Source organism: Spea bombifrons, chromosome 7 (genome assembly GCF_027358695.1).
Source record: "Spea bombifrons isolate aSpeBom1 chromosome 7, aSpeBom1.2.pri, whole genome shotgun sequence".
NCBI lineage: Eukaryota > Metazoa > Chordata > Amphibia > Anura > Pelobatidae > Spea > Spea bombifrons.
In genome coordinates this window covers 10,655,126-10,682,505 of record NC_071093.1, presented here as the reverse complement: position 1 = coordinate 10,682,505, position 27,380 = coordinate 10,655,126, and the positions used below count along the sequence as shown (strand labels likewise).

At 35.4% G+C, this 27,380-nt stretch overlaps 1 protein-coding gene and 1 long non-coding RNA gene across 2 annotated transcripts; both read left to right on the top strand.

Moving 5' to 3' along the window:
* The first annotated feature begins 1,541 nt into the window (after positions 1-1,541).
* LOC128501979 (uncharacterized) lies at positions 1,542-5,335 on the top strand. The gene is made up of 3 exons (XR_008355074.1): positions 1,542-1,771; positions 4,405-4,442; positions 5,308-5,335. It is a non-coding gene; the product is annotated as an uncharacterized LOC128501979 (long non-coding RNA).
* Positions 5,336-6,499: 1,164 nt separating this feature from the next.
* LOC128501975 (bile salt export pump-like) lies at positions 6,500-27,144 on the top strand. Its single transcript, XM_053471644.1, has 25 exons — positions 6,500-6,837; positions 7,253-7,491; positions 8,304-8,388; positions 8,955-9,088; positions 9,982-10,153; positions 10,465-10,589; positions 11,120-11,294; positions 11,582-11,695; positions 12,050-12,160; positions 12,670-12,795; positions 13,178-13,381; positions 13,580-13,750; positions 15,226-15,406; positions 16,324-16,402; positions 17,007-17,142; positions 17,779-17,940; positions 18,380-18,484; positions 20,473-20,634; positions 20,921-21,124; positions 22,490-22,731; positions 22,951-23,107; positions 24,483-24,680; positions 25,000-25,206; positions 25,708-25,854; positions 26,347-27,144. Exons 1-25 carry the CDS (start codon positions 6,715-6,717, stop codon positions 26,545-26,547), a joined length of 3,960 nt encoding a protein of 1,319 aa, XP_053327619.1. The 5' UTR covers positions 6,500-6,714; the 3' UTR covers positions 26,548-27,144.
* The last annotated feature ends 236 nt before the right edge of the window (positions 27,145-27,380 follow it).

Below are 27,380 nucleotides of genomic sequence, written 5' to 3'. Positions count from 1 at the left end.
CACCATACATCTGCATATCCGGACACACACACTACCTCTCTGCTTCGTGCTGCTAACCCTGGACTCACCCCTGACAATCTAGCACCGGATACTGACACACACACACTCATGCTAACACCATACACTAACACCCATACACACACTGCTGCCAAATACTAAGATATATACTCACACACCATACAATAGCATATGTATGCATACTCTAACATTTGCTGACACACATTTATGCTAACAACCACACACATGCTCACATCAAATAGAATTATACATACCTATTCAAAACACTGTACACTAACACACACAAACACCATACATGGTAACAGCATACACACACACACACACACATGATAATACAATATACTAACACACACTCACATCATACACATGCACACCCTATCACCATACAGTAACATACGCTCATGCCAATACCATATGCTGACACACACTCATGCTAACAGTAACATACACTCACTCAATTACTGCACCTACATACATATAAACACAGACACACATACATCTCCGTCTCCCATCATCACTGCAGCTTGTCAGCTCCCCTCTTACCTCAGGTGGAACACTGTCTTCATTGACTCATTACAGTCGCGTAATGACTACCAAAAGCCTCAGTTACCGGTTGCCTGCAGCACCAGCACTGAATTGGCAATTGCTTGAAAAAAAAATGTTAATTAAATAGAAAAATTATAAGAATTAAATATAGTCATACTAATAGAAGGAGAGATTTTATACAAACATTTAAATACGTAAAGGGGTTTAAGAAAGTACAGGAGGAGGAGAAATGTTAGAACAAAAGGTCATAATCTAATACTAGATTATTATAGGTTTAGATGGAATGTAAAGACGTTTTACTTTACCCAGAGGATGGTAGATAAATGGAACAGCCTCCAATCTGAAATTGTAGAGACTGACACAGTCAAGGAATTCAAAAATGCATGGGATAGGCATAAAGCTATCCTGAACATTACAAAAAATTGACTAGATGGGATGAATAGTTATTATTAAATTATTGTGTCAATGTTAAAAGTATTAACATTAACAGGCATTTAGGTAAAAAATGCAGAATTAGACACCGAGTGCAAAAACATATAAAAAAGCATGTAAACGTGAGTGACATCAGGGGTGAAATGTGAAGTTGTTTCTTATAAAATTTAATTGGGAAGAATACACTCAGATTCTCAGAACAAGAACATAACTGTTCTGCCATGATTTTCTTTTCACTCACGCCTGAATCACATAAAACCATTTTCAATTGCAACAACGCCTTTAGCATGGCTATTCCCATTGAATAAACATAACATGGATTACAAACCCGTATGCATTGCTTATACAGATTAATTTAATGCATGATGCTGTCACTTAAGATTTGGGGAAATGACATGTCTATAAAATCAAGTTATTGTTTGAGAACCCATATTTTAAGAAGATAACGATTTACTTCAGGGAAAAATCTCTCACTGCACACTAATTAACTTAATGATTAACTATCTACATTTTGTCATGCGTTATCACAATGAAACCATGATGTTTTAGCTTAAACAGGCAGATCAATATTGAACACTGCAGGAACTTCCATGACTCCTTGTGAGACATCAGTTTTGTCATATTTTCCAGCATTCATTGCTTCATCCAGGGATGTGTACACCTTCATGACTACTTACTGATATAGTTTAGGACATCATGTTCATTGACCAAGAATAATTTATACTTCTCAACATAGAGGAACCATTACCATACTTCAAGACCGACCAAGACCTAAGTAAGTAAACATAAATTGTTTTGTAATTCAAGGAAAATCAACAAAATGTGCATATCTTCTTGTTACCTAGTTGCTGAACACAAAGTAAAATATGCTATGTATTATTTGTTGGATTATATTTTTTGTAATCTTGTAAACATTACCATCTGTATTTATGGATTTTGTGACACATTGTGCAGAATGAGCTGAAATAAATGTAGTTAACTTTAATGTGATTGTACTACACACTTTTTATATGCTACTTGGAAATGTATGTAGATTTTGTTGGGATGGTCCTTATTTCCACTACGTACAAAGGAGAGGTGGGCGAGGGAAAAATGATATTACTAATTAATTACTGACAGTACTACCCGAATACATCTGCCATAGCTTCCAATGGGGTGTTGACTGAAATAGGAAGTGTAGGGAAATTGTGAAAAAATGATATTTGTCAAATATGAGCCCCAATTAAGTGACTGAGAAGGTGTTGAGATGCTTAGTCTGATTTTGTCTTCTCTGTGGAACTTACCTGTGCCCCTAACAGTTGTATGTCTCAAAAGCTTCCTTTTTGTCGACCATGTGTTGTTTTTAACTAGAAGGAGATATGAGATTAGTTGGGGTATATGAGTTTAGACTGTCATCTACCTGTTACTCTTGCAAGCCGGTACCTACGTCATTTAACAGCAACTGGCTTTAAACTACCAGGGACAATTTTGTTTCCCAGTCTGGCCTTGCAGGGCTAATTCAGCCCTTCTTGTAGTTGAAGTTTAGTTGAAGAGTTTTACCTTCCATAGTGAGCCATAATATCAGGGAGTTGAAATGTTCAGCTTATGATGTTATTATCTTTATTAAACATTTTTTATATTATATTTTGTTTTACAATATATTGATATCAAATGAAATGTTCACTGTTTGTTTATTAATCTCAATAAGCTTTTTGTTGGAATAAAGGCTCTATTAGCCAACCTTTTTTTCACCATTTTATGTTTGCAAGAAAGATTTTATGAACACTACCTTATCTTTAAACTATGGTAGCAGTTTGCACCTTGTTTTCTTTATAATTAGATAAGCTTTGCTTTGATCTTTGACCCGTGATATGAAATCTTCACATGCTAATAAACACTAAATAGGGTGTGTTTACGTAATACAGAAATGTATGCACTGGGTTCACCTTTGCTATTTATTCCTTTAGTTGGGATGTTTATCATCCTGGATCCTTTATGGGCATTTATTTATGAAAATATGAGTTTTGTACCTAAAACACACCAGGAGTTGGGTGCAACATGGATGCATTTACCCCTAATTTTAGCAGTCATTAAATTCAACCCATGTGTTCAGAGAGGGCTTTAACTTGCTTGAGAGTCTCATTGGGTTAAAATGTGGTTCAGTCCCAGCTTCTTGGTAAGCAATATAGCCATAAAAAAAATTGGATAGGGCTCAACAAAATTGGAGCACTTTGACATAGTGGCGGGCTAAGCAATATATAGCTATATGGTATGACGGAATTCCCAATACTTATGCCTTGGATAGGTGTTTGAATAGCATTCTTGCTTTGTTTTGTGTATTCAATCCTGAGTTACCTTGTAATGAGTCCCTGCTAATTTCAACGTTAACTTGGCTCAATAATGGTAACTAGGAGAGTTGACCACAGTTGGATATTGCATGTCCACAAGTAATTTTAACAACGTGTTGCATTGGATTTATTTGGGTCTATCATGTTTCTCTGCCCAGCTGTGCTACATGAAATCAACTCTTGGTTCTTCGAGTTTTACTATGGGCATATCTCTGCATCATGTCTGAAAAACAAAACGGATCTAGTCTGTCCATTATTTGGCTGTGCTCCTGAATTGTCTGTGCTTGTAATCCTACCTGAGTGCTTTAATATTTATTCTTGTGGACCATAGTAGAGGTTACTCATAAAGTTTTTGAACTATACATTTGCAGACATTATTATTATGTTCCTTGTTAGATACAGATCAATAAAAAATAAATGTCTGCTTTTCCTTGACACTTTGCATCTTTTGCTAAATTCTGTATTTTTACAGCTCTCTGGTAGTACTCTGTTTTCCTACCAAGCCATCTGTTAAATCACAATGATGTTATTTTTGCCTCTTCCAAATTCCCCTAGGTTATATGATGACTAATGATTTTTGAGTAATATTGGTTGAAAGCGATTACATTTATATTCTAGTGAATATACTCGTGCTTTTAGCACATAAAGCTGGCCGTCCAGAAATGTCTTCTTTTTTCCCCCCAGCTAATCTCATCTGTAGCCATTAAGGACAAAGCTCCCCAAGTGATTCCTTGTTTACATGATTGTGAAAAGTTACAAATTAAGTATTTACACCATCACTGAGTTTGCAAAATTTCAGTATGAAACACCAACACAAGAGACACAGCAGATCTGATTGAGTGAAAATGATCTGGTGTCGTTACAATTAAGTAATAGTACATTCACTCAATTGTATGGACTTTGTGGCTTCTGTAGTTTTTTGCCCTGTGAGGACTACACTTTGATTTGACCATGTGTTTTGTTTGGTATCTATAGCCACAAAGTTTCACTTCAGCCTTTGACCCTTTAGTGCATCTTTTTCCGAGACCTTATGTTTAACCTAAATATAATCTTGTATATAATATGATCTATTTTCTTACAGCTCCAGAAAAATGGATACCAAAGAGCACTCTGCATCAGGTAAACACACATTTATCACACTCTAAGAATCCTTCATAATAAGCCAACGTAATCCATTTCTAATGATGTTTTTAGTATTTTTTGCAGATCTAACAATACTGTGAATTTTACAGACCATATACTATAACCTGCTTTGGGCATACAATATAGCTAATAAAATCATGCAATTAGAGAAACATAGGTCATGGTACTTCAACTGTGTTGCGTTAATAAATGGGAAAAGGTGCCCAATTTCTTCCAATGTCTTATTCTGCTCATCTGAGTAATTTTTTTATAGAAACTGATTAAGTCTGTACTCTATGTAGAACTGGTCTACATATAGTAAGGGAAATGTCCTTACAGTAGACAATTTTTCTTCTCACCTGATAAATTGAGGTCCATATGTCTACAAATTGATATCTGAAGGGGTCTACATACTTGCCTAAACTAAGGATGTTTTGTCTCATCTTATCTGACCTACAACTGATATCTTAGTGAATAAAACCCATTTGTGGCCTTTTCAGAATAGTAAAGTAAAGCGTAGGCGGTGGTCGTAAAATTTGGAAAATGACACACAAGTTAATGTATATGTAATTATTTTCCTTTATATTCAACTTCTCTTATATCACAAAAACATTCACCACTTGAAATGTTCTTTTTAAGCTTAGATCCATTGGCTCTTTAGCATATCCTGATAGAATAATCTCTCTGTTAAACAATATAGTGTCTGTGCATACATTTCAAAAGGCTTGATGGTGCTATGAAGTTAGAATTCTCACCGGTTCAGGTTTCCTACTTGTTTCATGTAATTGTCATGCTTTGCTCACAATTGACACGTTACAGGCCACTGATTTTATAATCATGTCACAACACTTTTGTATTTTAGATGCAATGTTACAGACAACGGTGGATGGGTATGTATATTGGAAACGCTCTATACCGTTGTTCTACTTAACTCATTTTCACAAACACTGAAATGTCATTAATGCTCAATAAGGAGTCATCTTAATTACTTGGCATAGGACGAGAATGTGGACCTCTAGTTTGCTCATCTGCACAAAGCACAGGGATATTATTCCATATTATGTCATATTGTGGTAATATGGTGGGAGCAAATCATAGAAACTAGAGCTGGAAAAGCATTTAACCCAACCCTCCCCTAGACCACCAAGAAGGACCCTCAAATAAAAGAAAATGGTGAGGTAAAATAAACCATATTAAACCATATAATTTAACTAAAAAAACTAAAAACAAAACACACAGGAGATAAAATGCTTTTGAAGATCCTCAGTGGTGTGTAGCTTACAAAAAACCTTAAAGGCCGTGAACTCTGACCAGTGTTTATTGGATTAGTTATACAACAAATAGCATTGTGCCGCATTGACTCCTTTAATCTGTTTGACCTCGTGATCCTTTGTAAGTTTATAATATATTTATTTTCAGACCGTTAAATCTTCTGTGCCTAAAAAAGGATGTACATCTCTTATTGAACTACAATTTCCATGATCCCTGGTCTAGCTGGTAGCTATGGAAATTGCAGTTTAAAAAAAAAACACAACTGAAGATATGTACAAAAACCATTCAAACATTTGGGGTCACCTAGCTGGTTTCATGGAAACCAAGGAATATGCTCTTTTAGTAATCAGTTAGCCTGTTAAACTTGGATAAGCCAACACAACATGCCATTGGAACACAGGAGTGTTGAGAAGGATAAAAGGCCTCTGTAAACCTATGAAGATATTCGATTAAAAATCAGCTATTTCCAGCTACAATAATAATTTAAAACATAAACAACCATTTATTTTTAGGGACACAATTTGCTTTTCTTCCACAAACAAGGACATTTTGAACGGTTTTATAAAAATACCTTGAACACTGAATGTCTACATTTCAAGTCTTTCTCCTCCTCCCTGGCGTGTTTAGCTAGGTAAACATGAGGGGTGAAAAGGTAAATCAAGGACATCAAAATTTGCTACTTTCCCACTCCTCTTCCATCCTCTCCATAACTTGGACCTTGGGGGATAGAGTATGATGGGGCTATGGATGAATTTAGTTTTAATTAAACAATATAAGGGCAGATTAGGGGCAAGGTGGGCAGAATCATTAAAGAGTGGCAATTCTAAACATCACTCCCGCATGGGAGATCAAAGTACCGCCTTGGTGGCCTAGAGTCCATCTGCCATACCGGAAGCTTCGAAAGCAAAACCAGATAGTTCCCAGTTATGATCTTCTGCACACTCCAAAACCATATTGCTCTAGTTTAAAAGCCTAACCAGATGTTTAAGCTTGTATTATGTATAAGATTTTTTTCCTTTTAAGCAAAGAACATCTAAGAGTTGTTTTTTTCTTTTCTAGACCTGAAAAAAAAACAAAGAAGAAAAAGGAAAAAGAAATACGCGTTGGATTCTTTCAACTGGTATATGTTTTTGTTTTGCAGAGCAGGTGCAAGTTATTATAATGTGACTCCCTGTCACCTTTTGGAATCTGTCTCTTTAGCTGGGTTGGTGTTCGTTCAGGGGATCTGCCAAACCCGTACTTTAGGGTCTTTTTGTCTTGTGAATTCAACATAATTTTATAGCCAAGAAAAGAGACACTTTGGCTCCCAATGCAACGGCACGTTTCCTAAACTGCTCACATTGAAGCATACATTTATTATTTTAAATTACTGATACATATTTGCTTTTACTATAGGTGCATTTCTAAGCAAAACACGTTGAAAAAGCACTTTGTTCACCTAAATATGGGTTTAATGCAAACTCATTGCTTTTATAGTTTTTTTTTCAATTAATCTCGGAGAATATCCTAACCGGTTAACTTTTATTTCATTGCAGTTTCGCTTTGCGACAACAACTGACATTATTATGATGGTCATTGGCAGTGTGTGTTCCTTAGTTCATGGAGCAGCTCAACCTTTAATGCTTTTCATCTATGGTCTAATGACTGATACGTTTATAGCATTTGAGAAGGAAACTCAAGCACTTAATGATCCAAACAAAATATGTGTCAATGGTAGCATTGGCTGGAAAAATGGATCAGAATATTTATATGACAATGAGACGCTGTCCTGTGGGTAAGATGTGATATTACTTTAAAGACTTTTTATTAGTTCGTATCTAGATGTTGTTACTTTTAGTGCTAGACAGAGTATATGAGCATATAGACATATGAGGGAAAAGGAGCTACTTCTACGGCAAGTGCAAAGCTTGTTATCCAGCCATAACTTGCTGGATTTATTAATTCTATAGAGCTTTAGGTAAAGTGAGGAAGGCTTCTCACACTTTGATACATTGGCTTATTGAATAAGAAGCTATAATTGAAAAAAACACTTTAAAATATCACTTGTTTTTGTTATTTATTTTATAATTTCAAGTTAGTTTCAAACTTTCAATACAAAAAGGTAACACATAAAATATTTATACAGAGTGGATTTATGAATTATATAGAGCTTTAGGAAAAGTAGGAAAGGCTTCTCACACTGATACATTGCCTTACTGAATGAGAACACATGAGATGAAGCTATAATTGAATAAAGCACTTTAAACGATCACATGTTTTATTACTATTTATTTTATAATTCCCAGTTAGCTTCAATATAAAATATTTTTATAGAGTAAAGGTAGAACATACATAAGCCTTTGTTTTTTAGATCTTGTTAGAAGGTTCACTATCCTTCTAACATTTTTCTTTTATGATAGTTACTTCTTCAAATAGATACAGAGGTTTTACCAATAAGCGCCTACTCATTTCCTTTTGTACAAGTTTCTTTTTATGTCATGTTGTAATCTTTTTTGCATCATTTGTGCTCAACAATACTGTCTAACATTTACAAGAGACACCCATGCTACACTTACACTACGTTCTAACCGTTCCTTCTGTTTCCAGAATAAACATAGAAGTGGAGATGACTCAGTTTGCATATTACTATGTTGCGATTGGTGTTATTGTGCTGGTGCTCAGCTATTTCCAGGTAATATCTCTCAAATAATATTCTTATTATTTCACAGAATCAAAAAAAGGAAATAAATAAAAAAAAATGATACAAATAAAATTACAAACTGGGCAGTTAGCTACATACATGGCTATTCAATAAAAAAATATTTTGAACTATTGGGGCTGGTTGCTTTGGTATGTTTTTTTTTCCCAAAAAATAATTATATTCTTATGTAATATAATACAAAAGAAAGCATACGGCACTGTTTATTTCTAGCCATATCTCTTAGATGTTGTATTACTAAATATGTGGCTCTACAGTGTTCGTGTGACCTAATGATAATGTTATGTTCTAGCAAATTTATTTGTTTTGTACTGTGCACAAACCTAGCAAACTAAATAAAAGAATAAAAAGAAATGCACCCTGTATTGGTTGGAAACACATCCCCAATGACACATACTGATTAACTCTTTTGAATTTCTGAGGGATTGGTTTTGTTGAAATAATCTTATTTATTATTTATTATTATTATTTATTTATTTATTTATTTATTTATTATAATCTGAACAAAACTTTTTTTTTTTTTTTTTAAATCCCTATAGATTTCATTATGGGTTATTGCTGCAGCTCGTCAAATACAAATTATCCGTAAAGAATATTTCAGGAAGATAATGAGACTGGAAATTGGTTGGTTTGACTGCAATTCTGTTGGTGAACTGAACACAAGAATTTCAGAGTACGACGCATTCAGTGTTCATTTAGATAAAATGCTTTTATTCTCAGAATTTATTTACAATTTTTAATTCTAGTCCATAAAGTATATTCATAGCACATTAGAAAACCAGTAACTAGATTTGCCAGTAATTGGGGAAATTGCTATTTGAACGGTATTGGACGGAACTAACATGAGAATATTTAGTACATTCCAGAACATTTCTTCTCCACTTCCCGGTCCTTTTTCATTCTACAGGTTTATGTAATAATTGGCAGACTTGTGTTTTCAGATTCGTACAAACCTACATTTTATCACAATTTTCCTAATTTGTGTCTTTGTATGAATCTCCAAAAAAACATTTTTGTATGCGTTCATTCATTTGTCTGTTTTTTGCTTCACTTCACGCTTCCTCTACTTTACTTACTCACTTGGAATGTCATCCAATTGTTAATCATCTGTTGTTACATTTTATTACTCCACCAAAATGTAACAAGCAGTAATTAACTGACTCCAAAAAAATAAAAAGGGCAGTCCAGAAAATTATTGAAAATTGAAATTATTGTACTAAATGTAATTTTTAAAAGTTCACAACAAACCCTCCGACGGGTCAGGAAATGAAATGAACGAGCCAAAACAAAAACGAAAGGTGTGTGCATACATCATTTTATTTTGGAATTAATTTTGTAATTTCAAATAAAGGTTAATATATATATATATATATATATATATATATATTACGGTATATATATATGGGTTTCTTTGTAAGACAGGCCTGCTATGACTTTACAAATAGCCCTGAGTCACCATGTCATTAGCTACTCAATGAATGTCTTAACACCGCTGACAACATGATGTTGTTGAACTCTGCTTACTTTTATAATTAATGGATGCTCAATATTTTTTCTTTTTTATAGTGACATTAACAAAATTAACCATGCCATTGCCGATCAGGTTGCAATCTTCATTGAGCGGATTTCTACATTTGTCTTTGGATTCCTAATCGGCTTTATTGGTAACTGGAAACTAACTCTTGTGATTGTTGCAGTCAGTCCTCTTATCGGTTTAGGAGCAGGATTAATGGCACTGGTAATTGCTTACTTTATATCATTAATTGTCTAACGTTTAATTGCTGAAGATAAATGTGTATGCCAACCATTCTGATCATTTTGATTCCCATTATGCTGATTATATTCTTAATCTAACATTATGTGCTATTGGAAACACAGGCTGTTACTGCCACATGAATTAATAAAGGATTCAAATAGGAACACAAAACTCTACCTAAATATAAGCGTTGTTACATAAAGCTTTGCCAAACTTTGTGTTCACAGTATTTGATGTGGTTAAAAAGCTGTTATCCCTAATCGCCGATAATATAAGTTGAATCTTGTTTTTAGGCTGTGGGAAAACTCACAGGAAGAGAGCTACAAGCTTATGCCAAAGCTGGTTCCGTGGCTGACGAAGTTCTTTCTTCCATTCGAACTGTAGCTGCCTTTGGTGGAGAGAAAAAGGAGACTGAACGGTGGGAGAATTTCACAGGATGATAGCATAACCACCTGTTGTGTTTAGAATATAACTTACCGAAGCTGGACAGATATCCTAAATAATATGATGTGACATTGTCTTACCATTGACCATTTCACCAGTTCATGTAAAACACAGAGGTGGATGGCTTGGTCATCCGGAGGGTATAAGCAGTACAGCTGTTTGGGACCCAGCTTCTAGAGGAGCCCTGGGACCCCACATTCCCAAGCTGGTGTCCTCCTTCACATCCCTACAATCAATACAGATATGATAGCACTGCGGAATACAATGGCACTATTTAAAACAAAAAAACATTATTATAACATGGGGACCCTGGAGGAAGAAGGGTTACCTTTTGTATTATGGATGGTAAATTCAGGGATTAACATGGTGGGCATGGTGCGTAGATAAAGCCCTAGGGGTGTTCCCAATTTGAAGACATGGTGGCAAGTATTTTACTGGTGTAGGAATCATATTTCTTTTATAATGTTGAAACAAACACATAGTCTTAACATATTATTTCCACAGGTATGACAATAACCTAGTTGAAGCACAGACCTGGGGTATTAGGAAAGGCACCATTATTGGATTTTTCCAAGGTTATATGTGGTTCATTATTTTTCTATGCTATGCGCTAGCATTTTGGTATGGATCCAAATTGGTGACGGAAACAAAAGAACTTTCACCAGGAAGTCTTCTGCAGGTAACTTTTTGCCAAACGTCTGTGGCATGGCCAGATTTGTGTGACTATTTGTGTAATACATAATATGCAAACAGCAATATGGCAACAACAAAGGGCTTTCCTTTTCTTGTGACTTCTTCCTATGGAAAAGTTAGTGATCTGTGACAGCTGTTGGGCCCCCAAGAACCCTAATACTTCCTCAAGATTTACATACCACCTGCTGGTCCCGATTAATGGGATATGACATCATACCCTAGTACAAAGCAGGTGGCTTACTGATGGCTAAAATATGATGTTTTCACCTGCAGGTATTTTTTGGTGTTTTGGTTGCGGCCATGAATCTGGGCCAAGCTTCTCCTTGTTTAGAAGCTTTTGCTTCTGGTCGGGCGGCTGCTACAACTATATACGAAACAATAGAAAAGGTGGGTGAATATAACATTCTCAAAAGTGCAAACAGATTACTTCTGAATTTAAATTTTTAATCCTACTGTAAAATTGAAAAATTTCCAAAGAAGTTGCAATTTACCTTTTGTAGCAATGCAAGTGGAACCTAGATTACCATTAGTTTCCTTAATACAATTAATTTACATGACATTAAAACCTATAAATACAAATATACAAGACATTATTTTATTCAGCAGCATTATTTTAGTTTACTGACATTATGTCTTACCCTATATACTATAGTATTTTTTAATACACATATTAGACATTTAGAAAACCACAATCTGCTCAATATTTCGCTATATTTAATATGTTTATGTGTTTATTTAAAGAATCCAGTAATTGATTGTATGTCTGATGAAGGCCATAAGCTTGACCAAGTCAAGGGTGTTATTGAGTTCCATGATGTGAATTTCCACTATCCCTCAAGGCCAGATATAAAGGTATGAAGTACAAATTAATATGACGTAATGTATTACTGACCAAAAATACTAAAAACATTTAAATAATAATGAAGATCCTTATGGGGTGTTTACATATGCATTGCATTTAATTATTAAAAATCAAATTGTACTGCATATTGAATTAAATGAACCTCGGAAATAATGTTAAAGCTGAATATAAAATATTTTACTTCAATTTTGCCATGTTATTGTTCCTAAAGTGTTCAGTCCTGATGTTTGTCTTGTCTTAAAACTTGGTCCCATACCAGGCTAACATAACTACATGTAAGTAAAGCAATGCACTGTATTATAGTGTAATTTAACTAAAAATAAAAATAACTCAATAAAACGCCCATATATTGTTATTTAATAATGTCCAACTAAAATATAGATCATGACCATAGATTGTTATAAACAATATATCACTAGCATATACAGAATAAAATGAGTCATTGCACTGTAATATTTCATAACAACGTGCAATACAGTTTTCTCCCTTTTTTTTGCAGATTTTACAGGATCTCAACATTGCTGTTAAACCAGGAGAAACCACAGCCTTTGTTGGGGCGAGTGGTTCTGGGAAAAGTTCAGCCATTCAACTAATACAAAGGTTTTATGACCCTACTGATGGGAAGGTAAACGATCTAAATGGAAAACACAATATATACCAAATGGTTAGGGATGTTATAAGGAATTTTGATTGCAACCAGGGCCCTATTCTCAAGACAATGGTCATGAAGGGGTGGCTCGGGGTTACTCAGGGCGCAACCCTAGGTCAGGCCTAGGGCACTATCAAAGGTAAATACAGCTCTCGATATACATGGGGAATCTGACTTCCCACAAAGGAAGGCGCCTACCAACAGTGGAAAGGATTGAGGCCAGTCAGTGCTTTTAATAAGAATAATCAGAATTTCTTCACTACACTTATTTAGGATGTTTTAACATATACAGATGTTAACTTTGAATAAAAAAAGGATCTCATCACTCTCAGTTCAACCATATCATTCCATTTTCTAGGTGACTTTAGATGGCCATGACATCCGTACACTTAACATTCAATGGTTGCGTTCTTTAATGGGAGTTGTTGAACAAGAACCTGTTTTATTTGCCACTACAATTGCTGAGAACATTCGTTATGGAAGAGACAAAGTAACCATGGATGATATTATCAATGCAACAAAGGAGGCCAATGCTTACAACTTCATAATGGATTTACCACAGGTAAAAAGAGGCAAAGAGGCTTTTGTGTAAATATCATAACCAACGTAAATAAGTGAATGTATTTGTTAGGAAGAGGTGAAAATATTTCTTCAGAATTTCTAGCGCATACGAAAAACAATTTTTTTTTGTATTTGCACAGAATAGATTCATATGAATAAATAATTACAGATAAATGAATGCTGTATATTCTACTTCTAGAAATTTGACACGCTTGTTGGTGAAGGTGGAGGCCAGATGAGTGGCGGCCAGAAGCAAAGAATTGCAATTGCTCGTGCCCTGGTCAGAAATCCAAAGATTCTGCTTCTAGATATGGCCACATCAGCTCTGGATAATGAGAGTGAAGCTGTTGTACAACAGGCACTCGATAAGGTTGGTTGCTTATACAGGGAAAAATTTTTAAATTGGCTGCTGTAAAGGGATTCAACAACATCATGGTTATTATGCTTTATTACTAAAGCAATAATATATATATATATATATATATATATATATATATATATATATATATATAAAATATAATATTTGACACATGGCCAGCTTGCCCTATACTATAATAATTTTGCAAGATAATAATAAACTCACTGTAGTTACATTTTCCAAGTCTATATAACATACCGGTATTTATAAATCTGGATTCTTGAAAGACGAATGTGTTGTAATCAAAGGATTTTTGTTACAGCTGAACCTTAGCAGCTTGCTGAATGCAAAGCAAAACAGCGGTAGCAATGCCTAATCTGCTTTATCTGTTATCAGTGCATGCAATCATTTTATTACACACAATAATACTCTTTTGAGTATTTCCACGTATCATGCTTCTGGTGTTACTTGCAAATCATATTGGTAAGCATTCCAAAGCCTAAAGTTTCAATATAATAGACTTGTGCATTTGGATCCATACACGTTTTATTAAAAATTGCCAATTTTGTTAATTTGTGAGTTACACTCTAACTCACTCTCATATTCTCTTGCTCTCTTTCAATGTCTTTTTACCTTCTCCGCCAACCACTTCTGTGTCCCTGTCTCCATTTTCCCCTTCTTGTCATGCCCTTCCTGGTTTTTGTCTTCGTTCGCCTCTTCCCCTGGTATTAGCTCACTTGCCAGGCCACTCGAAGCAAGAGGTCAGGATATTGCAGAAGGATTCACAGAGAAAGCGTTTCTGCACCTTTCTTTCTCCATAAATTATTATTATTAAAATGATTATAATTAATTATTATTCTTTCATTTTCGGTAAGGTTAAATGGATGCAATATGAATTATTTGTATAGGAAACAGGAATAACATAATAGCCAGCGGGAAATGCTTTTCAGATTTACACTCAGAAACAGGCAGTGAATGAGGTTTTAACAATTACATCCACATTTTAACTATTTTGTGCAGATTAGGGCAGAAATTTGGAATTCTAGTCGTCGTCATTATAATTCAGAACATTTCATTGATGTTCACCTGTGATACCCTTACTCTTTCCACTGTTAATATGACATCCACACAGCTACTATAATTTGTATACCGCTATAAAACCATATACATTCCATATGTTCTGTTTCCATGTTTTGCTGCCCCTTGTTACCCGACCCTTACTCTGCTGGATACATTTTCTTACTATGGTAGCATGTTGCTACATTCATGGCCAGACTTTGGCAGAGAGTGAATAAACCCTTAGGTTTTCCATTTATTTGGGGTTTATCAAGAGGTTCTTAAGGCCAAATTTCAAAATAGATATAGTGGGCAGAGGCACCAGGGTTAAGATTTTATCTTTGGGGCAAGTGGAAGCCTAGATCCTAGTCCAACCAAGATGGGATAAAAGCTATAAATGTTGCGTCTTCCTTTTGTTTCTAAATATTAAGGTACGCATTGGAAGAACGACAATCTCCATTGCTCATCGCCTTTCCACGGTCAGAAATGCAGATATAATCGTTGGATTTGACAACGGACAAGCTGTAGAAAAAGGGACACATGAAGAACTTCTGAAGTTAAAGGGAGTTTATTTTACTTTGGTCACTCTTCAAAGCCAACAAAACACCCCAGGTAGTGAATAAATAGTTGTATTTTCTGAGGGGGGGGGTTATTATAATCAATATAATTTTATCAACGTTTATGGAAACATTTTTATTACATTTACTTGCTCTAGTTTTGAAAACGGTAAATGTTTTCACATAATAGTCAAAACAGATGTCAAATTATATTTTTGTTCAATTATATCCCACTGCCATGATAAACCAATACTGCCTTTAGATTGCTTTCGAAGCATTTGTGAATTTGAACAGAATATGAGCATTCAGAGATCAATTGGCTTCTATTCAGCTAATACTGAAGTAAAGTAAAAATGAGTCCACACAAAGCAGTAATTAAGCGATTGCACACAAAGGTGTAGTGATTTGAATAATTGGGGACACTATTTGGGGGCCCTACTCACAGCAGTACTTATGGGGAGTCTGGGGGAGATATACTGTTTTGTCTTTCAACCATATTTTTACCATCAACGGATTCTTTGGAACTATCAATAGGAGTAAAAATTCCCCAAAAGCTTATGTTCAGTTTTTGTATGGACTTTACGCACATTATAAAGAATGGTGCTTCATATAACAGATCAGTATTCCATTTGTCTGAAAACATATGTGAGTCAAAATAAAACCAGAAAAGAATTTTAAAAAAAGGTGAGTCTATCGTTTCTGTGACTGTGAGCGCACAACGCAAGCACTCTCTACATTAGCTTTGAACTCTCTAAAATTCAGAGAGATGCTTGCACATAATGTGCATAATTCAGGAGAGGTCAATGGAAATGTCCACGTTGTCCAAGCTGAGGAGTGATCTTGCTGTACTGCGTATATATCTTTAGACTGTAGGCATGTATATATCAGCATAAGTGATCTCTATCCACATATAATATTATTATTACCATATTAGAGTTCTTTGAAATAATGTTGTGGCTTTCAAACCCGCAGAAGATGCTGCTGTTGGCAAAGATATAGTTGCAGAGAAACAGAGAACCTTCAGCAGAGGAAGTTATCAGACAAGTTTCAGGTTTGTATTTAAAGTTACTATTTCCAGGCTGTATATAGTTGGATGTATTATAGCTCAACCTGGGTTTTTATCGCTCAATCCTTTACACTATATGGAAATTACAGCCTTGGTGGAATTATCCAGTAACATTCTTAGCTCACATCTTAAAAGGGAGAGGAACATTGTCTAAAATGGTTTTATTGATGATTAATTAGGTTATCTAAAACGAAAGGGGTGCAACCATAGAGACAGGACACAGAGGTAAGACCAAAATATATTCATGAAGAAGGTCTTTTGCTCCACTTTCTGTCCAGTGTAGGGAAAGAAATAATTCCATAGCACTCCCTGGAGTCTAGTATATAGAGGAATGGTGGGCTCAAATTCCAGAGATGTTAAGGGAAGAGATTGTGGAACATGACCTGTCTTACTGAGGTAGCATGTAACTACATTCATGGCCTGCAATAGGCAGTGATTTTTTCAATGATCATGGGTTTATTCAAACAATCAAGAGGTTCTGCCTTGCTAAGCTCCAAAATGGCTATAATGGAATACTAACGAAACTTTAGATAACGTGTTTACATAAATATGCACTGTGCGCCATTATTATTCATATACATTGTCACAGGAACACATTGCGCCTTCGTTCAAAATCCCAGCTCTCAAATATGTTCCCTGATGCAGTTTCTGGTAACTTAAGTGTTATGCTACCAAGTGGCCTGGATGATGCAGAAGACCAAGACGATTCAATAGTTTCTAAGAAGGTATTCTATATACGTACTATAGCAATGGTTTGTTACGCATTGGAGTCTATTCATAAAACTGAAAATGCTTGCACACTGGGAGAAAATGAGAGTTTGCAGTAGCAAACTCACATGTGGTGGACACAAATCTAATTTACAAATTCACTAAAGCCAACTATTATTTTTACTTACACAATAATACTCAACATACACACTTGGCTGCAGGGGAGGTGAGTCAATGCAAATAGATGTGATTTGAAAAAAGCAATTTATTCATCCACATGTTGCTTGCGTAGAGCAAATCCAAGTTAAAACTTAGTTGCAGCTTGCAAATTTCATGTCACATCCTCAGGATTTTTTTGTATAGCGTAAATTCACATGTAATCCTGATTAATGAATTATGGAATGTTGCCAATTTTAGATTGTGACATCTTTATAAATTACCCATTTTGACTGGATTGTCCGCTTTAATATAATCTGTGGTTTTTTTTAACACTTATACAGGGTCATTGAACCCTCTCCTACTTTCATAACTTGTCATTGGCTCCTGTCACAATTTGAAACTAGAAATGTATAATACAATTTAGTTATTTGAAATTTTCTATGTTCCTCTCTGTGTTTTAGAGAAATTTAATTTACCCTTGTTATTTTTATCAGAAAGAGAAGAAAAGCATGAAAAAACCCAAAACATCTGTTGTTGCTAGGGTTTTGAAATACAACGCACCAGAATGGCCGTATCTTCTATCTGGGTCACTAGGGGCTGCTGTTAATGGAACTTTGAGCCCACTGTATGCTGTTTTGTTCAGCCAGATTCTAGGGGTAAGATTTCAAAATATTGCTATCCTATATAAATGACCAAAGGTATGTGGATACCTGACCATCACACCTGCATAAGCTTGTTGGACATCCAAAATCAGAGTCATTAAGATGGAGTTGACCCACTCTCTGAAGCTATAAAAGCCTCCACTTTCTACTAGAAAGGCTTTCTACAAGATATTGGAGTGTGCCTGTGGGAGTTTGTGCCAATTCAATGAAAAGAGCATTTGGGAGGTTAGGTACTGATGTTGGACGAGAAGGCCCGGCTCTCAGTAGATGTTCCAATTAATTTCAAGGGTGTTCAATGGGGAGGCCAGGGCTCAGCCATGGAAGCCCATTTCAGACTGTCTCTATCACATCTCTTGTCTCCAGCTGGTAGAAATCAGAAGGGATGAAAACTTTACTGCTACTGATGCTGCAACTCTTTTTTTCATTCTTACAGACATTTTCACTACCAGACGAAGCTGAGCAAAGAAGACAAATTAATGGAATTTGTCTCCTCTTTGTCATCATTGCAATAGTATCATTGTTTACTCAGTTCCTACAGGTATGACATAGAAAGTAATGATTATGTTGTAGCATGATTTAGAAGATAATGTGCACATTTGTAACCCCTAGATATGAATACTACACCCTAAAAATAAATGATTTAATTAGGCAATAAGAAGGGAATTGGGGAAATGTGTAATTTTGGTTATGTTTCCACTTACATTCATTTTTGTTCTACAATATAGCCTTACTAATTAAAAATCTTAGTACAGAGACACTAGAAATCATAGTATATATGTTGGCAGTGGGATATTTAGCTAAAGTGTAAATGTGAGTTGACAAAATGCCCAACTGACATATTTACTACTGCAAAAGAATCAAAATGATGTGAATTGAATAAATCAACCCAATCAATACCGCAGGTCTTGTGCCCACCAGGATGTGAGGTTGAAGACCAGTAAACCCTTTGGGGAGGCATGTGCCTACCATGCTCCTCTCTTAAATGGTAAAAATTAAATCAAATTAAAAAAACCCTGCCTATCCCACTAACTCTATGCATCCACACAGTAAAAAACAAATACCTTTTCCATAACCTTTATGGCTTCCAGAGAACATCAACAAAAGTATTTTAGGCCTCATTATCTCAAAACTCCCCGAAAAAGTACAGTTAATCCAAACTACCTCCATGTCAACTAATTACAAAATGGCAGCTGACTCCATAGAAGCATTATATGTGCACCAGTGACACCAAGTGGTTAGATGATGCATTGCACCCACCATTGACTTTAAAGGTAGTATTAGACTAGTTATGGTTACAGCAAACACTATATTATACGCTGGCCATATGTCCTACATAGTAGAATTCAGATAACTGAATCAGTTTAGGGCTCTATGATTAAGCAGACATATTGCTCGAGCATTATATTTTATATAACAAAGTTATCTTATGAGTAACTACTTTCATAATAAGACTGCTTAATATAATGTTTGTGTTTATATAGATTGTATAGCGTTTCCTATTTAGCTCATAATCCTTAGTGTAATATAGTTCATCTTAAACAGTTAGAGGACATTACAGCCCATACTCATAGAACCAAAGCCACCCAAGGTTTAACTAGAAAAAAGAAATATCTGGAAACATTAACTAATAAATCGAGTGTGAATCGAGAAATGCTTTTGGTAGCTGTAAAAAGTAGAAAATGACTACGTTATCATTGTGGAATATTTACAGTTCAAGAACAGCAACTTTGTAAAGTAAAAAGGCAGGAAACCAGAATATTGTTCTCTCTCTTCTTCCATCTATAATGTGTCAAGACAGATTAATGGCGGTAATTACTGCCTGGACAGAATAACCATTTTATAAATGTGCTACTTGCTAATATGACACAAAAAGCATTTTTTGTCCCAATAAACATGTATCTCGGAAGCAAAAGGTGAAAGCCACAACAATAGACTCAGTGGGTGCATCCTGTAATGACCTGTCACATAACATTACTGCCAAGTATTTCCTCTTGTGATCTGTGTATGTTTCTCCTGATCATTTTATCATCCTGTACTCGTAAATGTGAGTTTATTATCTTCTCCCAGAGCTGTGTACTAAGGCAGAAAATTAAAATGAATTAAAGATGAGACTACGTATTATTTGTGTCTGCATGATAAGCCTGAGTATATGTATTTTTACTTTAACCGAGTAAACAATGTAGATAAATGGAATTTTGCAAGATAATCAATGTTGGCATTGTCTTTATGCACCAGGGGCTAAAATTTGAGATTAGAGTCATTTCCAAAAGCCCACAATTGGAATTATGGCTTTGGAATCCAAGGTTTTTACAATGATGGGTAGTTTTTAAAAAGAAAACTTACTCTGTCTTCCATTTAAAGCCATCACTGATATCCCAAGTGCAGCGAGGTCTAATATATGTTGAGGATCACATATACATTTTTACTGTTTGTAGTTTTTTTTTTTTTTTACTTAGTTTTGTTTATTAAGCAAATGTTTTCGGTTCCTGAGAAGTACATTGTTCTGTTTTCTCTTTCAACTTTTAGGGATATGCTTTTGCCAAGTCTGGAGAACTGCTTACAAGACGTTTAAGGAGGCTAGGTTTCCAATCCATGCTGGGCCAGGAAATTGGTTGGTTTGATGATAACAACAACAGCCCAGGAGCATTAACCACAAGACTTGCCACGGATGCCTCACAAGTTCAAGGGGTATGATGAGACATCAACACAACACAATGCACAAAACAGAACATTTCCTGAGTACTGAGTACTTTGTGAAAGACAATTATTATTCAATTATTATTATTCTATATCAGTGATATTCAGTCTGAGGACAAGTAAGGCCCCAAACCTGTCTGAAAACCCCAATGCTTTTATTATATTTTTATCATTTAAGTTTCTGAATGATGAGTTGGACAACACTAATCTACCGTATTTGATTTAATTTGAGTGACAAACCATATTGAAACGAGTATCTTATTTTTTTCTGATATAGGCTACCGGTTCTCAGATTGGAATGATTGTGAATTCGCTGACAAATATTGGAGCTGCTCTAATAATTGCATTTTACTTTAACTGGAAGCTGAGTTTAGTTGTGCTGTGTTTTCTGCCACTAATTGGATTTTCCGGAGCTATCCAAGCTAAAATGCTTACAGGATTTGCAAATCAGGACAAAAAAGCATTAGAAGATGCAGGGAAGGTAATTAAATGGCTGGAGTGAAACAATAAATAATATGCTTTTAATATTAAGTCTATATGAAGAGCAATATATCATTTTGCTTATCAGTAAATGCAAACTTAATTATCTGTATTTCTCACAAGGCATTTTTAATGTACGTTTGTAATGATCCTCCTTTAATAGAATGTGTTTTTTTTTCACCTACTGGGCAGATTGAAAGGCTCTACTCATTAAGCACATAACAACTCGATGATTGTACATGGCATTCTCCAAATAGGTATCCATGCAAATAAAGCTAAAAATAGTCAGGGACTCCACATTAATCTTCTGTCTATTTTTACTGCATTTGTGGTACTAAAATTTCTGATGTGTTTGTCTAGCGACAAAGCCAAAACCTATAGACTTATACTAGAGAGCACCTTGTACAATTGGTTTAAGGTCAAGCTAAAACTGGGACAATGCCAGAAGACTATCCAGGGCCCCCCTGTCAAAAGAAAAAATACACACAGTCTCTCTCTCACACACAAGCACCCTCACACTCATTTATACTTTCATTTACCCATCAAGTTGCATGGTGGTGTCACTACCTGCCACTTAGCAACAATCCGCATTATTCGGTAAAACTTCGTTCCCGAGTGTGGTGGCCCCTAGGCACGTGCCTTATGGGCCTAATGGAAATCGAGGCACTGAATTCTGACAGGAAGTAGCACGCTCCAGTGATGTCCTCAGGTTCACCAGGGTAGAGTTTCTAATCAACAGTTTAAATTTATGTCACTCTACTTTTTTTAAATATTACATCAGTCCCTATCAGACAGGATTCAAGATTGATACCTATTTACTTAAATAAAATTTGACCGCCTACTGAAGGCCATTCATCATCAGGGAAGTGTGGGGAGGATAAGAAAGGTACAACTGAATCTGAATCTATTAACATAGATCGCAGTACCGCTTGGTTCCTAATGAAGGCTGCCCTGTAAATCTCTTTGTTTTGCCTATTACAACAGATTGATCTGTTCAGTTTGCAATCACAATCTCATGGTGACATCGATTTGGGTCACAGGTGCCCTCAGGGCTGTAAACAAGTTGTTTAATGAACCTTTAAGAGGCCTGTGATCAAGCTGGGATATTCAAAAACCGTGGCCCTCGAGGACTGGTGGCACTCACCTCATTTAGACTTTTTTTTTTTTGGCAAAGCTTCCGTCTCATAGACCATTAACCTCATTAACCTCAGGATTATAGTAGTCGTGTGACCTGGAAAATCATTTTTCAAGTTCTTTATGTTTTGTTTATATGTATTTATGGATTGGAACTAGTCGGTAGAAATTGATATATATCAATATTTATTTTTGTTATTCACCAATTACGGCTACATTTTAAATTTTACAGGTGTCAAGCGAGGCCATAAGTAACATACGGACTGTTGCTGGACTAGGAAAGGAACCAATGTTTGTGGAAATGTACGAGAAGCAGCTGGAAATGCCTTTCAAAGCAGCCATTAAAAAATCCCACGTATACGGGGCATGCTTCGGATTTGCACAGTGTGTCATTTTTATGGCATATGCTGCTTCTTTCAGATTTGGAGGCTATTTAGTCAATGTAGATGGGATCAACTATACCATAGTTTTCAGGTACTGCAGTAAATCACATAATTCATTATTCACAGTTCATTGGTGTGGTACATTCTCATTAATGTCCATTCTCATAAGTATCGTTAAGATAATTCTTAACCAAAGGAGAAGAGATTAGTGTCTGTGATAATTAGAACATCGCTTATGCTAATAGGAAGGAAAACTGCAATTCTATAAGAAATCTTGCAATTTACTGATTAACCTTCTGTCTCATTTTAGAGTGATAGCTGCCATAGTAACAAGCGGTACGGTTTTAGGAAGAGTTTCTTCATACACCCCCGATTACGCCAAAGCCAAAATAGCAGCTGCTCAATTCTTCAAGTTATTAGACAGAGTCCCAAAGTCGAGCATTTACAGCACTGATGGAGAAAAATGGGTAAGATTCCTGGTCTGTCATTACATTGTTGTTTCCATATATTTGTCGGCAGAGTAAACACCAAAATCACTGCTGAAAGTAAATCATTTTCAGAAAAGATTGTGATTAAGAAACAGATATTCCTCTGTGAATAAAAAAGTCTATATTGCGATAGCTTTTCCATTTATACTTTCCTTCAGATCTTGGCTTCTGTACTTGGATCATTTTTTTAGATCATTTTATTCACAGACGTCATGAAACAGCTTTTAGATTTTACTTTCTGGCAGTAACTACCAATGTGGAACACATCTGATCCATAAATATCCACATTTTAGCTCAGTATGGGAAATGGGGAGTGTAATTGGTCGCAATGGTGTATAATTTCTTACCCATGGATTTAGAAATAGTATATCGCCTGCAAAATGTATTCATTCACAGAATAATATTTCAAAATATGGAGGTTAATTCAATAAATAAATGAACTTCTCTAATATAAATACAGAAATGAAGAATTGTGTATAACAGAAACAGAAGTCTCACAAAGACCGTCACAAGATGAATGTAGATGTTACGATGCATCTTGTGTTATTTAGAAAAGAAGAACCTTGTAAAAAAATATTTAATTATATTATAATTAATATTATTAATGTTGAATTTAAAAAGTCTATACTTTATTGTTATGTATGTTTACATTTGTCATAGTGCCATTAAAGAAAAGCTGCATGTCATAACCAAGGCAACTAACCAGAAACTTGGTTATGAAGATAAGAAAAGTAAAGTTACCCATTTGTAGAAATAAAATGTTAGAATGATGTGTATGTAGATATGTCACGAAAAATATCTCTGACCTGGAAAAAAATCACCTTCATCCAATAATTGGACCAGTGATCATTTCCCTACAGAGCGTTTACATGATAATAATTACTTCTGACGGGTGGACACTTGCCATCAAAGGACAGTTTCCCAGATTCAGTTATAAATAATAGATTACATGCTAGCTGGCATTCATATTAAACTGTTTTCTTTTTTAATCACTTTTTGTTTTTGTTTTTTTTTTTACAAAATAAAGGCATACAAAAGAGGAAATAGCTAATTTAGAAAATGATAAACAAGTACAAAATACATTAATAAAATGTCACCATTTTTTTGTTTAGGAGAAATCAAATTAAGCTTTCCTAATCTAAGTGTCTTTTTATAATTATTTTTGGGTTAAAGTAGAAAAGATGGAAGCTTTCAGGATCTCAGAGGTCTCTTCGCCAGATAGAATGGAAATGGCCTCTGAGGTCTTATGTGACACCTCTGTCAATGCCTAATAAAACTGTATCAACTTTAACTAATGACTCCTTCTTTTCTTTGGCATATATGGCTCTAACCATTTTTCTTTTTAATCATGCAGGACAATTTTAAAGGTGACCTAGAATTTGTAAATTGCAAATTTACTTATCCGAGTCGACCGGTTACTATGGTTTTGCGTGGACTCAACGTCTCAGTAAAATCCGGGCAAACTCTGGCTTTTGTTGGGAGTAGCGGCTGTGGAAAAAGCACAAGTGTTCAACTCCTGGAAAGATTCTATGACCCGGATGAAGGGACGGTTGTAAGTAAAATATGTGTCACAATAATGACTAGTTACATTTCCAAAGTCTTTGTAGGTGTTTAAAGAGGATTCTATCCATTGGGCAAAGTTGGCCTGAGTTGTGATAACTTTGCAGTGATACTCAAGAATCTCATAGATCATTGTTTTCCCATTGTTGGCCCTACAGGGTTTTTGATTCAGTGTGATCCTGTTTTTGAAACTTCTCCTGAAAAATGGTCCTCCTCTTCTACAAACAGGAAGAGTAAATGATTTACTCTCCCCAGTGAAGGTCCATTTAAACAATGAAAACAATTAACCAACCTTATTAAATTACTTGCAGCTTGTTGATGGCCGCGCAACTACCAATGTAAACATATCATTTTTAAGAAGCAAAATTGGAATTGTCTCCCAGGAGCCAATATTATTTGAAGGCAGCATAGCAGACAACATCAGATACGGTGATAACAACCGTGATGTCTCAATGGAAGAAGTTATTGCAGCTGCAAATAAAGCTTTTTTACATGAATTTGTCATGTCTCTGCCTGACGTAAGTACATTTGAAAAAATAACTTAAGATGTTTGTACTGTGATACAGTTGTACTTCTTTGTACTATATTTTCCCATTGCTCTAGTTAGTTCTAGATTGTTCTTTCTGTTCTAGAATGTAGGTTAAGCATCAATTGATGCCTTTAAATATGGGATGGATTTTTTAATATTTTTTGTGACTCTTTGTTGTGGCATGAAGTACAAACAGCCTGCATTTTTTGCTACGAGGACAATAAAACATCACAATATCTACTAACAGTGAAATGTTGTGCAGTTTCTGATTACAAGTCCTGGAACCAAACAATGGGGGACATCATGCACAATGTGTAAAGATTTTCATGCCCCACACTGCTTGCTTTGGCCCACCTTTTGTCATACCTGCACAAGCGGGAGACAGTTTCACAGGAAGGTAGTCTAGTGGAATGGAGCAGAGAGATCTATCTTTCTAAAGGGAACCGGATATCCTGGTATTATACTCTATTATTAATATGTTTTTTTACAGAAATACGACACTAATGTTGGCGTCCAAGGATCCCAGCTTTCTCGGGGGCAGAAACAACGAATTGCCATAGCTCGGGCCATTGTCAGAGATCCAAAAATTCTGCTCTTGGATGAAGCTACTTCGGCTTTAGACACAGAAAGCGAACAGGTTATTACAGAATTTGTGCCATCAACTTTAGGTTATGCTCTAACTGCGACTGTGTACCTTATTAGAAGCAACCAGTCAAATATTGATTACTATGCCATCAAGGCCAGATAAATAACACTTCTGGAGCAGGAGATGCTGTGCCAGCAATTATTTAATAAACATACTTACACTTCCAATGCAAGTTATGGTTAAAGAGTGGAAAAGTGAAATAGGAGAAGGAGAAAGAGAAGCGGAAAGAGCTGTTGCATTCCTTGCCTTGAAGGGTTCAGTTCTTTATTTCTCATGGTTATGAGACTATGTATAGTACTTATTTCTCTTTTTTAATGTTCCCCAAAGTTCTCTGTTATTGTATATTTAAATTTAGCTTGTAAAAAAAGCCCAATGTTTGAAGGTATGTTTTTGCCAACAATAGTAACAATTTCATTCAACAAATTAATAATTAAGTTCATGGCAAGGTTTTAATATTACTAAACGTAATAAATTTTTTTTCAGACTGTGCAGGCTGCCCTGGATAAGGCTAGGCAAGGTCGCACTTGTATCGCCATTGCCCACCGTTTGTCCACCATACAGAACTGTGATATTATTGCTGTGATGTCTCAAGGAGTAATTATTGAGAAGGGGTCGCATGAAGAACTTATGGCTTTGAGAGGTGCCTATTATAAACTAGTAACTACTGGTGCCTCTATAAGCTAGACATGGCTTGTACTGAAATTCAGACAAAATTGCAGATACATATTTTTTTTACATAATTAGAATGGAGAAAATACATATAGTTGATTATGCTGGATATTCCCCTTGTTTCAGGTACCTGTATACAAAACATACAATCTAACGCTGATTTACAGCAACCCACCAGCTATATGTAAGATCCTAATTTCTCAGTCTACTTTTTTGTATGACTAAAATGCTACAGTCTTGTGATACTGAGACAGAGCATCATCTGTATAAGTGTGTAGAAAACGTGTTTCTACAGCAAGAATGGTAAGATGGAAATCAATATGCTAGATGAACCTGGGGACCTTGAAACCCAAGGAGCATACTCATCAACACAAATTCTACTTTTAAGTCCCTATGCTACATCTATATTAAAGAAAAAGAACAATTCTGAGCCAACTAAATATAATTGACATTACATTTGTGTCTACACTATTCATGGTTATTGCAGAGCACCATTACACATGAGTAAAGTGAGCAGGGTCTTTTTACAGACAATTCAGCCCCCGACGACTTCCGTTAAAGCTTTGACATGTGCTGTATACTTTGTTAATAAAACATTTTATTTACTATTAATAGTCATTTCTTTTGTGTTTTCCATGAGAAGGGGAGAGGGAAAACATTTGCTATGAGAGGGAATCATTCAATTGTGAAAGTGGGAATGTGTGTTGGTTTATGGAGAGTAAGAGAATAACAACCCTATGGAAAAGATCTGGGGACCGGGAGGAACTAGGGGAAGAGCAGAAGGAAAGCATGAAGGGTTTATTAAAAATAATACCAGGAGATTATAAAAGACTATAGGGTGCATGGGA

What these genes read in the sequence shown, in the direction of transcription:
- LOC128501975 (XM_053471644.1), top strand. Translation starts at nt 6,715, where the DNA reads ATGTATAAGATTTTTTTCCTTTTAAGCAAAGAACATCTAAGAGTTGTT. An exon ending in CACCAGGAAGTCTTCTGCAG is followed by an intron (nt 11,295 to 11,581) that starts GTAACTTTTTGC and finishes TTTCACCTGCAG; the next exon opens with GTATTTTTTGGTGTTTTGGT. An exon ending in TCATAATGGATTTACCACAG is followed by an intron (nt 13,382 to 13,579) that starts GTAAAAAGAGGC and finishes TTCTACTTCTAG; the next exon opens with AAATTTGACACGCTTGTTGG.